Source organism: Phocoena phocoena, chromosome 3, assembly GCF_963924675.1.
Source record: "Phocoena phocoena chromosome 3, mPhoPho1.1, whole genome shotgun sequence".
Taxonomy (NCBI): domain Eukaryota; kingdom Metazoa; phylum Chordata; class Mammalia; order Artiodactyla; family Phocoenidae; genus Phocoena; species Phocoena phocoena.
In genome coordinates, this window is record NC_089221.1 from 144,740,595 (window position 1) to 144,754,230 (window position 13,636).

The 13,636-nt window shown below is 42.9% G+C and overlaps 1 protein-coding gene across 2 annotated transcripts in view; it reads left to right on the forward strand.

The window, feature by feature from the left end:
- The window catches only part of TENM2 (teneurin transmembrane protein 2), a 990,950-nt gene that overhangs the window by 701,069 nt on the left and 276,245 nt on the right, over nucleotides 1-13,636 (forward strand). For both annotated transcript variants that reach the window (XM_065874146.1, XM_065874147.1), the window contains exon 5: nucleotides 3,192-3,430. In XM_065874146.1, the coding sequence (XP_065730218.1) occupies nucleotides 3,192-3,430 (239 nt within the window). The remainder of the gene's footprint in view (nucleotides 1-3,191; nucleotides 3,431-13,636) is intronic.

A 13,636-nucleotide genomic window follows, 5' to 3' on the forward strand; every position in this document is an offset into this window, starting at 1 on the left:
TCGTATATTTGTAAACATTCATTAACGATGGCTTACAATGTCCGTATATTCCTCTAAGTTTGATTCCCTGTTTTTACTACCCACTCTTGGAGAATTGTCCAAGAAGTAAACTTGAAGTAGTTCTAAGTCAAATCCCAGAGTTCTTCCACCACCCTGGCTTTCTGGTGTGTATATGTTCTAGCTTAATTATAAGGCAGTGGACTATTATCGATGATCTGGAGAACTCTTCAGATGTTTGCTCGACGTTTGTCAAGCTTTAAATGTAAAACTCATGTTTCAGCCTCCTTATATTCTCTGAAGAATTAAGAATCAATGCTGTTTGTAGGGCATCGAGTACTTATGATGAAACACACCCTTGGTTAAGTGGTTGTCCTACGTGATGGTGTGTAATCCCCACAACAACCTGTGCTATTATTACTCCCACTTTACTCCATTTTACCCATGAGTAAATGGAGGCTGTCAAGAGCAGCATCAGGTAACTTACATGAACTTCCTTGTCCAGGAACGGCACTGCCAGGACTCCGATCCAGATGAATCTTGCTCCAAAGTGCCTCCTTTAGACACAACGCCTACTGCCTCCTCCTCCAAAGGCCCTTTTTATCGGGAGCATTCAAAGACATCTATTGGACAGGGAGTACAGACCTTACTTACAGAATCAAACCTCTTGGCTGTGTTCAGATCATTGAACGTTCTTATTAGCACAAATAAAGTTTTTTTTTTAATGCCATGTTTTAGTTCCACTGAACGTCAGAAGTTTTTAATTTATTTATTTTGGCTGTGTTGGGTCTTCGTTTCTGTGCGAGGGCTTTCTCTAGTTGCGGCGAGCGGGGACCACTCTTCATCGCCGTGTGCGGGCCTCTCACTGTAGCAACCTCTCGTTGCGGAGCACAGGCTCCGGACGCGCAGGCTCAGTAGTTGTGGCTCACGGGCCTAGTTGCTCCGCGGCATGTGGGATCCTCCCAGACCAGGGCTCGAACCCGTGTCCCCTGCATTTACAGGCAGATTCTCAAACACTGCGCCACCAGGGAAGCCCCCACAAATAAAGTTTTAAGTATTGGTTGTTTATTTTGATGTTAGCCATGCTAAATAATTCACTAATCAGATACTCATTTTCTGACATGGTTGTCAGTGATCTCAGGCTCCTTTGATCTTTGTCAAGAATCAAAATACTTTCAAGGTTTTATCTGGAAGCAGCCAAGATACAAATATTTGTAAGGACAGTGATCTTGCCTCAGAATCCCACTAGGGAAGCCCGCTAACCACCATATGCAAGGAGAATGTGGTGTAGTAAGTCCCGTTAGAGCTTTCAGTGTCAGGCAGACCGGAGTTTAAGGCCCAGTGACACCACATGCTAACTCTGGGCTTCGGTTTTCTTCTTTGTAAAACTAAGGTAAAAATAGTATTCACTTCATAGGGTCAACGTGAGATTTAGTTTCAAGTAGAACATTTAGCGTTATGACACATAGTGTGTGTGGTCCGTAAGTATAATTGCACCTAATGAAAACTTGAAGGGAAAGGAAATACCTGTATAACACTTTAAAATCTTAGAATTGAAACTGAGTAAATTCGTAAAACAATGAGGGAGCTTCATTCATTCATTCAAGTCGCCCCTACATGCTGAACTGGCGTTGGGTCCTGGGACCATAAAGATGAACAAGGTACAAAATAAGACACAGCCCCCAGCCTCCACGTGGCCGGACTCTAGACTCTACTGAACCCGTGCTTTGAAATCCACTAGATATTTTCCGGAAGACGAGTCATTTTAAACAAGGTGTGGCACGGCACCTTTGAAGTTTCATAAATGGCACACATAAGAGGGAGAAAATCTATTGTGGGAGAATTGATGGTCTTTGATGTGTCCTGAGAGTGACAGGCTCCTGACCCCTGAGGAAGGGTTCTATTAAGGGTCAACAGTACAGCGCATTATCCTGTTGACATACCATAGTTCTAGACAAGGGGCACCTTGTTCAATTGGCAGACAAAGATATTTCCAAAGAAAGAATTGTGATCTTGAAAGCAAACTCGTGGTTACCAAAGGGGAAAGGGGTGGGGGAGAGGTAAATTAGAAGTTTGGGATTAACAGATATACACTACTATATATAAAATAGATAAACAACAAGGATTTACTGTATAACACAGGGAACTATGTTCAGTGTCTTGTAATAGCCTATAATGGAAAATAATCTGAAAAAGAATATATATACATACATATAGATATGCATGTTTATATATAATCACTGTGCTGTACACCTGAAACTAACACAACATTGTAAATCAACTATACTTCAATTTAAACCAAAAAGAAAAAAAGGATGCAGAAAATAAAAAATGACCTAGAGGGGTGGTCTCAGAACAGGAGGCAAGTGAAAGGGGAAAACAGCCCAGAAAGAAGGCTCAAGAGAGACAGTTTAGGATGACACTTAAGAGCACAGACTTCAGTATAAGACAGAGCTTGGGGTTTACATCCTTGAACGGTTGCTTGACTTTGCCAAGCCTGATTTCTCATATCTTTAATGGGGATATTATAATATTCAGTTTGTAAATAGTTGTGACGACATATTTCAAGTGCCTTTTTTTTTTGATTGACGTACAGTTGGTTTACAATGTTAATTTCTGCTGTACAGCAAAGCGATTCAGTTATACATACATATATTTTTTTTCATATTCTTTTCCATTATGGTTTATCCCAGGATATTGAATATAGTTCCCTGTGCTGTACAGTAGGACCTTGTTGTTTATCCATCCTATATATAATAGTTTGCATCTGCTAATCCCAAACTCCCAACCCATCCCTCCCCTACCCACCTTGGCAACCACATGTCTGTTCTTCAAGTGCCTTTAAATAATAGGTCCCAATACCTGATAGAGCTCAGCACGATCTTCACCATATCATGGCCAGCATCTCTGAGTGAGCAGCAGTAACTCAGTTTCCATATTTGCTTTGCATATGTTGCAGGATTATTGTGGAAGATAAAATCCAGAGGTAAATGTGAAAACATGAAATGATGTGAGTTTATGGAATTAGTTTATATCACCATCAAATGTAACATTCGCCCCTTTGCCCATGACACGGTTGGGTAGATAATCAGAACTATATTAGTGCTATAGAAAGCAGAGTGGGGAAAAAAAAGCAGCTGGATGGTCCTCAATAGCCACGATGTGGATCCTGACCCTTTCCCTTTCCCTGGCAGGCACTTCCTCTTCAAGACATCCTCGGGAAGCACACCCCTGTTTAGCAGCTCCTCTCCGGGATACCCTTTGACCTCAGGAACCGTTTACACACCACCACCCCGCCTGCTGCCCCGGAATACCTTCTCCAGGAAGGCCTTCAAGCTGAAGAAGCCCTCCAAATACTGCAGCTGGAAATGCGCCGCCCTGTCGGCCATCGCTGCGGCCCTCGTCTTGGCCATCCTGCTGGCGTATTTCATAGGTAAGTCAGGGCAGTTGTGAGCAGGTGGGGGCGCTGTCGCCGACGTGTGAATGTAGAGGGCCTCTGTTGTCTGTACCATTGGCTTGTTGGCTCCTGAAAGATGTAAAAATGAGTGATGGATGGGGGTGCTTTTTTCCTCCCGAAATCCATTTCAGTCTGATGAGTTTCTCCTTCATGATTCTAAACGACATTTATCAGAAGTGAAATTAAGCATCCTTACTGTATTCTCTCTTGGAGATAAGTTGAAAATCATCATTCCTGCCAAACCATCCCTCACTCCTCAAGTAGCCTTCTGGTCTCCTCCATCTTGGATTTTAACCCAGGTCTGTGCTCTGAAATTCACGCAGCATTGGTTAACTTCAGACAAAAACCAAATAGAAGAAAAGCAAATCAGCATGCCTAGAACATCATATCGGATGGAAAGCCAAAGCAGCTAGATGATTTTTAGAGCTGGAGAACAGAAACAGGATAGAGAGGCTAGAGCTCCCAACCAGGTCTTCATAGGGAATCAGGTCACCCAGACCCAGTGGATCTTGCCCAAGTCCCCTCCTTTGCCTCTGTCCCTTTAGCCTCAAGTCTCATCCCACATGCTGCTGAATCTGAGTCAGGTTCACCTCCCACGCCAGCTGTGATTCTGGGTGGGAGCTCAGGGTATGACTTAGGATAGCAGATTGGTGAAGTTGCTGGGGTGTCTTTCTTTGAATGCCAGGGATGTTGATTTGCATCCGTGGGATGTGGCCTTGTAACTATGGGAACCAGCAGATGCCAAGAGTTCAGGGACAGGGTGCCCTGCGCATTTGAGCATCCTGGGCTAGACACAAAGCCTGCTCGCAGCTCCTGGCCGCAACGAAGTGCCCTCAGCGCTGCTACTTTGTCACCTGAACTTGCTCGCGGCAGATCTGCTGGCCCAGACCGAGGCCACGGTGACATTTGTTAAAGTTTATTTAAAACACTTGATGGTTCTGGCTTGGTCTCAGGGCCGCTCTGTCAGGCCTCCCCAGTTTGGCTGTGCCACGTTGCAAAGCAAACGTGTAACCCAGCAGCAAAAAGAGACCGGCTGTAAATCAGCTCATAACACTTATGCTGAAATGCTTCCTATTTACAAGAGGGAGAATAAAAACCATCCCTAACCATTCTGGTTTTGCCCTTTCTCCCAGTGTAAGCCCTCCCTTCTCTCTCACACCTCCTTCATCCTCCGGCAGCCAGCAAGAGAATAAGCTGGTCCAGAACTTCCCAGACCATTGTGCCCAAGCTTGCCTGATGGCAGAGAAGGGTGACTGTGCTCCCCCAGAGATCTGGGGCCCTGCCCAAGGCAAACCACGACAGGCCAAGAACTGATACGAGGTTTTCACTCTCTCCCATAATGTTGCTATACTCATCTTAATAGAGAAAAAGGTGTTTTTACAGTCCTCGTCAGTTGCATCTCTCAGGAATGGCCTCTAGAAGTAAGAAAATTGACACTCCAGGGAAACGCACCATGTTTACCTGGGGCTTTGCAAACACCTTTGTGCTCTAAACCCCAGCTCTACATATGGGCTGAGGTCAGATACCCACACACCCCTAACTGAAGGTCATGTCTGCTTCTCACTTACCTCTTGATGAAGGATGGAGTCATGGATCGACTCGAGGAGGGGCAAGGGCATCTGTTGCACCCTCAATCACTTGAGTGGAATCTTTTGTATCATTAAAGGTAGTTTTGTGTGCTTCCCCAGGTAGCTGTTGGGGAGGAGAAGGGGAGGGGTTGGTGGAAGCAAACTGAACATGCCTTTGGGGTCCTGGCATGATTCAGCTTTGTGTCAGAAACTTCAAAAAGGGTCCATGAGCTCACCTCTCAGGCTTAATGTTCTGCTGGGCCGGTGGGCACCATGGAGAGTCCCAAATATGGAAATTGAGGCACTGCCTGCCTCTGCCGGTACCGTCCCTTGTGTACCTCCTTCTCCACTCGCAGGAGAGAGATAGATGGCTAGTGCCTGAGTTATCGAGCTTGATAGTTAAAATATAATAGCTTTCTGTAGGGTGATCATGGAAAACCCTGTAGCGAGAGTTTAATGTTTTAATTGGGTGTGTAACTTGTAAATGATGGATTAGGAAACATATGTGTCCTCAGTCTGGAGGCTACTGGAAGCTGGACCCGAGCATCTTAGGATGGCTTATTAGTTTATAATCCATCACTTCCTATTATGTATGCTTTAGGTAAGATTATGCTCCGACCCTGGAGTACTGAAGAATTGTTTATGACTCAAAATGAGTGATGGAATGGGCCGATTCACCCAGCAGTAGTGGTGGTGCATAGAGGGCTACAGGGCTCCTCTCCAGAGGTGATGACGGGTCTGCAAGCATGGTGAGGGGTCACGATCTGGAGGACTGGTCATGACCCCAGTGATGCCTTTCTCCTTAGCTTTAACAAAGTTGTTTTCTTTCTGGGTCTTGGTTTCCTAAGTAAAACCTGGGAGTATGGTGGTTATTAACGTTCAGAAACTCCAAAGTATGGTGAGGATTAATTAATGTGTATAAATCACTTTAAAGATGAAAGGCAGTATATTATTTATTATGGAGCTGCAGGGACACAAACAGTGCATTGAAAACACAGAGAAAAGTGCCGTCAGGAGCAACACGTGATTGTGCCTACCTAGAAGACAAGCCATCAGGGAGAACAGAAGGACAACATAAAAATCAAAGCCTTCCTGTTAAGGAGGCCGAAGTTTTTAAGGCCTGAGCCCACACTAGCTCGTACACAACCCTGTGTTCCCCTGGAACATGACAGGTCCTGAAATTGAAGCGTCAACTGCAGGACATTTATGGGCAGGCACTGGGTTCAGGCCTGCCAGGAACTGCAACAAATAGGCCAAATTATCTTCCTTGCATGTTGAAACCTGCATGAAGTCTTTCCAGAAATGAGCAATTTGGAAACGTTCAGCCCCATGACAAATTCTTCCATAGACCCAGCCTGTGGGTGGGTGTAAATCAGCATAACACCAGCCCTCTGGCAGAATGGAAGACGTGAGCCTTTACCAGCTCAGGAGAGGTCCCCCAGTTCCTGTTCACACAGCTGAGGTCAGAGATCTTTTATGATACACTCTTCCAGCAGATTCTCCCGATGCCAGATTCTCCCAGTGCACAAGACATCCTAGAATGAATTCCTCTGAAAAGCTGCACAAACCACTAGGGGACTGTTTTGTGCGTTACTCAGCCCCTGGCCCAAATGGTTCCTATAGGGAAGACGGGTTTAGAAGAATTTGGCCGTGAAACGCAAGAGAGCTTCCTGCTCAGGAAGCTGTCTGTTATCCTTGGGCAGCTCAAGTACTTTCATTGCCTGCAACACCAGAAATCCCTCTGGATCCCTAAGTTTCTAAATCATGTGACCAGCGTAGTGTTTCTCACCTGTGTTATGCCAACTCTACCATGTTTTTATCCTTATAGGGTACATACAGTAACTGGTTAGAGTCTTCTATTTGTTTAGAACTGTACGCTTTTCCGTTTAAAGCACTTTTATATTACTATTAAACTTGAACCATACCCCCAGCCCCCAACATACACTCTGGCAGAAAATGAAATTGGCGTATTACAATCATTTGACAAGAACTGATGCTGAGGCCCAGAGGGTCTCAAGTCACATGGCTAGTTAGTTGCAGGGCCAGGACTAGGCGCTTGGTCTCCTCATGCCTAGTCTAACATCCTTCCCTTGACTGCTCTCTACTAAACATCACAGTTGGCCGTATTTCCCAAATGCTGCATAAAACCTCAGTCATCCTTTTTGTAGCATCAATTCACCTTACCTGATTCTGTCCTTATCAGCAAGGGAGAGTAGTCGGTTCCCCTCCTTCCTGAACTCGTCTTCTAACGAAGTGTACAAAAGCCACATCTCCTTGGTCTCCTAACCTGTCCTCATATTTCTGCTTTCCCAAATATCTTCTATTACAGAGACCAGAAAAGTTTTTCTGTCAAGAACCAGATAGTAAATATTTTTGATTTTGTGGGTCAAACAGTCTGTTACAACTTCTCAACGTTGCCGTTGTAATTCAAGAGCAGCCACAGACAGTGTGTAAACAAATGGGCATGGCTTTGTTCCAGGCGCCTTTAATTGTGGACACAGAAATTTGAATTTTATGTACTTTTCCTGTGTCATGAAATGTTATTCTTTTGATTTTTTTCAACTGTTTAAAATGTCAAACTCTCCCCTAGCTCCACGTGCCGTTGCCAGAGTTTGCCAACCCCCGTCTGATTGTATTACTGTACTTTTCCTAAGAGTACCTTTTCAGAGTGTTTCCACCTTTATCAAAAGAAAAGAAAACAAACAAACAATCAAAAACATAATGCTATCAAATTGGCTAAGAGGCCACTCATACGTCCACTGTAAATGAGCAGGTGATTGCCTGCAATCGCGTTACATAATGAATAATTACATCTGATTTTTGACCCAAACCAAAAGTAGAAAAAGCAAGTTCCTTTTCTCTTTAAAAAACTTTCTATAAGATAAAAATTTCCATCCCAACAGACTGCTTGAAACACTGCCCCAACTCATGGATGGAGTAGAATCGCCGAGGAACTTTGCCACACACTCACTTGTCCTCAGTCTTCAGTTACCGTAGGTGTCTCTGCAAAACCATTGCCTGTTTTTAAAGATGACTCAGTGCCTGATGCCTAGTTTGTTGAGGTTTTCTAACGGGTCGTAACAATGCTGGGTCCCTGAATGACATCACTGCTTTCTTGTCCCAGGTTAACATTGGCTAGATCTCATTTCCTTAAAAGGCACCAACGTTCTTGCAGGGCTACCCTCCATCAAGGAAGAAAGATGCTTGCAGTGTATGACTTTGCTGTTTAAATCCAGATAATCCTCCAGATTCTAAGATGAGTGTCAACAGAACAGTTCAGCATGACACAGGATTCAGACCGTCACCCCTGAGTTAAAAACAAGTCTTCTGTCAAAAACTCTTCACGTGGCTGGGAAAGGAAGGGTGGCAGAGAGAAAGATAAGAGCATTTATGTCATCCTAAATTAGTTTTTAGCTCTTCAGATCCCTGCCAAACTAATGTGTGTGTGTGTGTGTGTGTGTGTGTGTGTGTGTTAGAAAGTCACCTTGTCTCTTTTCACTACAGTAATTCCTGCCAAATATGAAATACTATGTTTTAAGTAAGCCGTTCACCGCTCTGTCTTCTGCCACTCTCACTTTGATCTGGGAAGAACGCGGGCCATCAACATGTCAGGATGTTAAAAGTGTAGTAATTTGGGGTGCTTTCAGTTTCTTTTGAAAACAATGAGAGATTATTTTCTATGGAAACTAAAAGCCTACAATGTGTTTAAAGTTGCTACTCTTGGAAATTGATGTGTTGAGACTCACAGCTGATGAATCCTGCGTTCTCAGCTGCTATTTTGTGTATTCCCATCTTGCTGAATAGAGCAGGTTTGGGGGGAAACATAAAGAAAGTGACAGAAACTGATGAGAACAGTCAGTTTAACCTGGCATCCTTCATGAGGACAGAGCCTAGGAAAAATGTCAGCTCTCTCTTTCAAACTCACTGCTCTTTGGCTATCCAGAGAAACACTAAACCTTCCCCTCCTGTATGAATTCCAGATTATATATTTATCTCCCATTATCTAAAGGGCAAAATACTAATGATGATGTCTGAACAATCCGGCAAATAACATTTCCACCCAATTCCCCGGCCCCAGACGGTCCAACCTCACAGTCGACCACACAGAGAAAAAGAGAACTGCCCACAAGTTAAGTCAGGGGACCCAGTTATGTTATCCGTTCCATGTTAGTAGCAGACTTTTTATCTAATAGATATGCTCATGTGCTCTTAACCAGATAATAAAGTCCTGTCAGTGTCTCCACACTGGTGCGTCTCTGGCAGTGGGACTGCCATTTCCTAATTGTATACCTGATTTCAGAGGGTCTGTCGACTTATTACGGAAAGTCAGTTAAGTCATGAGCTAGGTCTTCATCACCTAGCCACCACAAGGCAACATTTGTATCTCACGTTTGACATTCAGAAAAATGAGTTCCTCTGCTGAGGGGGCGGAAGTGTTTTTGCTTTTCTCCCCAAGGTGCCCGTCAGAAATCAAAGTAGTCAGGGGTCAGATGGAGGGATACGTTAGGAGTCTGAGATTAACACGTACACACTACTACATACAAAATAGGCAAACAACAAAGACCTACTGAATAGCACGGGGAACTATATTCAATATCCTGTAATAACCTATAATGGAAAAGAATCTGAAAAAGAACAGATATGTACATATAAATATATGTATATATAATTGAATCACTTTGCACCTGAATGTAACACAACATTGTAAATCAACTACACTTCAATAAAAAAAAAATAGTACAAAATAAGGAATCAAGCTAGTCGGCCAACACAGGGCTTTCCATCCTCCTGGGTGGACTTGATCGGTGAGAATGAGGACGTAATTTTTGGTTCCAGCTTAATAGAGCGTCTTAATGCAGAACCAGGAAGGAGGGAGTAAGCGCTATACCCCAGGTTCCCAAGGATCTCAGTAAGGAAATGGGATACTGTTATCATCTCCCAGCCCAGGACTTTGTGCCTCCGTGACGTATGTGTCGGGTGGATGAGGATGGAGTGTCCACCACCTATCTGTCCCTTGAGTCACCATGCAGTTCCGTCCTGGACTTCCTCTGTAGCAGCTCTCTCTCTAGTAGTCATTGGTCCTGAAGCAGTAATGAGACACTGTTGTCTCTGTCTCCACACACTCTGTTTATTGTCTGGATCACTTAGGGGGGTCACCAAGCGTACAGATCCCCACTTCCTAAGTCTTTCATTTGTTCATTTATTTGTACTTGTTTCATGATTTAAGAGTCTGGGCACAGCTTTGAATGTACTGTAGATAGGTATTATTTCATTCTACATTTTACCTATAACACAGCTGCAGAGGTTCTCGCCCTGCCTTGGTAATTACAAAAGAAACAGCTTGTTGTAATGGAAAGTACATACTTGGGCTTTGGTGTCAGAGAGACCTGGGTTCAAATTCTGATGTATATGCTTAAAAACCATATGACTATGGGCTTGCTGTTTAATCTCCCTGCACCTGAGTTTCCCATACAAGAAAACAGGGTTAACTCCTACCTTGTAAAGATGCTTCAAGTATTCCCTGAAATGATACATGCATACACTTTTCTTCAAAGCCGATATGTCATCGTGTATGAGAAGTGTCATTATTGTTCGTATCCCCAAGGAGAGAAAAGGTTATCAGTTAAATATGGCATGATTCCTTAGCATTTATAATATGTATTTTTAGAAGGAGGTAGACACAGACCACCTGAATTGATATACAACCCTGTGTGTAGATAGGTCCACAGTCACACCAGCAGACCATTGGGCTGCCTGACCAGCCTCAGTCGTAAGAAAACACTAATTTTGAAGGAGCAGTCTGATTCCGGAGATGTGAAAATGTGAACAAAATTTGACTCTTAGAACTGGTGAAATATGGTGGTACCTGGCATACAATAAAAGCTTAACTAGAAGGAGTTACTGTGATTATTGTACTGGTTACCATACTCCTAGGGCAGGTCCAGTGAGAAGCCTAGAACAGGTCCTTGGGTCATCGTATCCTCAAAACAGCGCCTAGCACCTTGTAAGCAATCAATAAATATTTGTTGAGTTAATGAACGCAAATTAGGGTTAGGGCTGAGTTGAACCATGTGTGGAGGGCATTTGTCAAGTACCCAGAATCCCTGATTTCTAGTTCTACTCGTTCCCCATGTCAAGGGAAGTTGCTGGCTCCCTGATGTTGTAATTGCCTCTGTTCCCAAATTGCGTCTCCAGGTTACAAAGTGTTTAGGCAAAGGAAGAGTTAAGTTAGGTGGGTTGTGTAAGTACCACATTGAAACCCTCTAGCAGGAACCTGTGATTCCCTGAAATCAAGAGAGCTAGCTGAGTGAAACTGGGAAGTGCTTGTGTCTGGCACACAACCACTGTTTGGCACTCACATTCCAAAAGTGTAGCAGGATTCAGTTGGAGTTCAAGGTGAAGAAGCAAATAATGGCATAAATCTGAAAGTCGGCTGGCTGCTTCTCCGTAAATGAGGATGTGCTAAGAAATGAAAGCAATTGCTACAAGGCAGCAAGTAGAGAAGGGAACCATTATATGGTGAATTAGGTCTGTGTACACAAGCCATACAGAATCTTTTGTGCTCTGAAATGCCCTGTTTAGCAGTGTAGCTCAGAAACTTGACCCCAAAGCAAACTTTTAAGACATTCGTATTTCCCTTGAGGTCACCTTAAACCAGACTTCTTGTGTCCTTCATGGAAAATGCCTTTAGAGAAAATTCATAACTTGGTTGTAAAGAATAGACACTCAGAATTTTGGCCTGAGCCCTTTTGTCATCAAATAAATCTTTTATGAAATTGATGTCTCATAATAAGATACTCTGCATTAGGAGAGCAAATGGTCCATCGACTATATTAATATATTTAATATTACCATAAAAGAGAGGATAATGCATTGCACGTTCCACTAATTTCATTTTTTATCTTACCGACTTCTAGCCTTAAATAAATACGTAAATATCAGAATGTTTCAGAAAATAGTCCTAAGCTACATGTTGATAAGAAAAGAGCTTTGCGGAGGAGAATAATACCCTCCATTCTTGGAGAGAGAAAGGAAGGTATACATACGATATATAATACGTATCATCTTTCAAAGGCGTTTTCTTTTTTTTTTTTCCCTAAAAATCAGAGCTATGGATGAGAAGGGAGGAACTTTGCCTCCAGTCTTTACATTTCTTTCATCAGTACTGCACAGCGGTTAGGGAAGGTCCTTCCCTTGGGATGGGTTTTCATTGGAGTTAGGTCATTTACGGGAAGATTTGTGCAAACATGTTTGGCACTCCCCTTAGGGACTCTGATCTTTGTAAAAGAAAGGTATATTGCCTTGCTTTGGCCTTTGCAGTCATGGTGCAGTTCTATCAGTTTGCTTGCTTACGTTACACCATGAGCGTTTTAGAGGCACGTTAATGAAGTTTAGATTAGGCTTGGTCATATTCCACAGGGAAAGGCAGTGTGTCAAATGCTTTCTGTTCTTCAGACCATGATAAACAAGAGGACATCTTTCAAGGAAGTTCAGTGTGCCCTTGAGTTAGATGCATTTTGGAAATGGGCTTTAAGGCTCCCTTATGCCCCCAGTTTTACAAACATTGACTTCTGGGGTATTAGCTAAATTAGAGTACATGTGTTTCATAAGCTGATTTGTAGAGTTTCTGAATCTCAAGAGAGTTGTGGGGTAAAGACTTTTTTTGCCATGAAGAAAATTCGTATAACTTTGTATATTAATTTCATGTATTATTAATTTTATATTAATTTAAAATTTATTAAATTTATTACATTAATTTTATGTTTTCCCATTGGGCAAGCAATGTTATTTAGGTGAGTTACCGTCTGGTCACATTGTATGTTGGAATCTGCTGACGAGCCTTGGATTCTAGGACATTTTTACTTGAAATTTTTTCCTAGACCTAGAGTCTCATAAGTAACCCCATAAAATAGTACAGTTAGTAGGAAAGCTTAGAGCCTGGGTAAGTTATGTTTTGCACAACGCGTGCCATGATGTTAATCAGACACATAAAACAGTGATAGAGGCGTCTGAGTTTCAGTTTTTCCCAGATCCAACAGGGAACAGAAGCTTTTATACTAAAAAGCTTTGGTATCAACTCGTCGGTATGAATCAGTGCTCAGCTATCCTTTTCTTCCCCTAGAAATGTGGAGTGGTCTAACCATTTTACAATAAGAAACTGAGGAGATCTGTGTCAATTTTTATGCAGTCTGGTTTTGTCCAGTGAAGGCATTATCTCCTCCTGAAGTTACTTTAACAGCCATAAAGCTCCCCAATAAAAAAAGGCTTACACTCTGTGGGACCACAGCAGTGACAAGAGAAGAGCCAAAGAAAGAAGAATAAATACTAAAACTAGTGGGATGAAATTAAGGCGAGAAGTAAGAACAAGGCAGAAGAAGCTGTGAATAGAATAATTAGAAATGTCACCTAGCAGTGCAAACTGTGAAGTGCCATGTATCAAGCAGGATAAAACATGGCACAATTAAAGGACACAAGTATGGTGAAAAAATGACACCCAGCATACCAAGTTACACATAATCTGCACAATTTCTCCAAGCAGTACATCCGGGCAAGGTAATGAGGTGAAGAGCTATCCTGGAGAATTGCTTGGAGGTGCTGTTGTACCACCTCATCT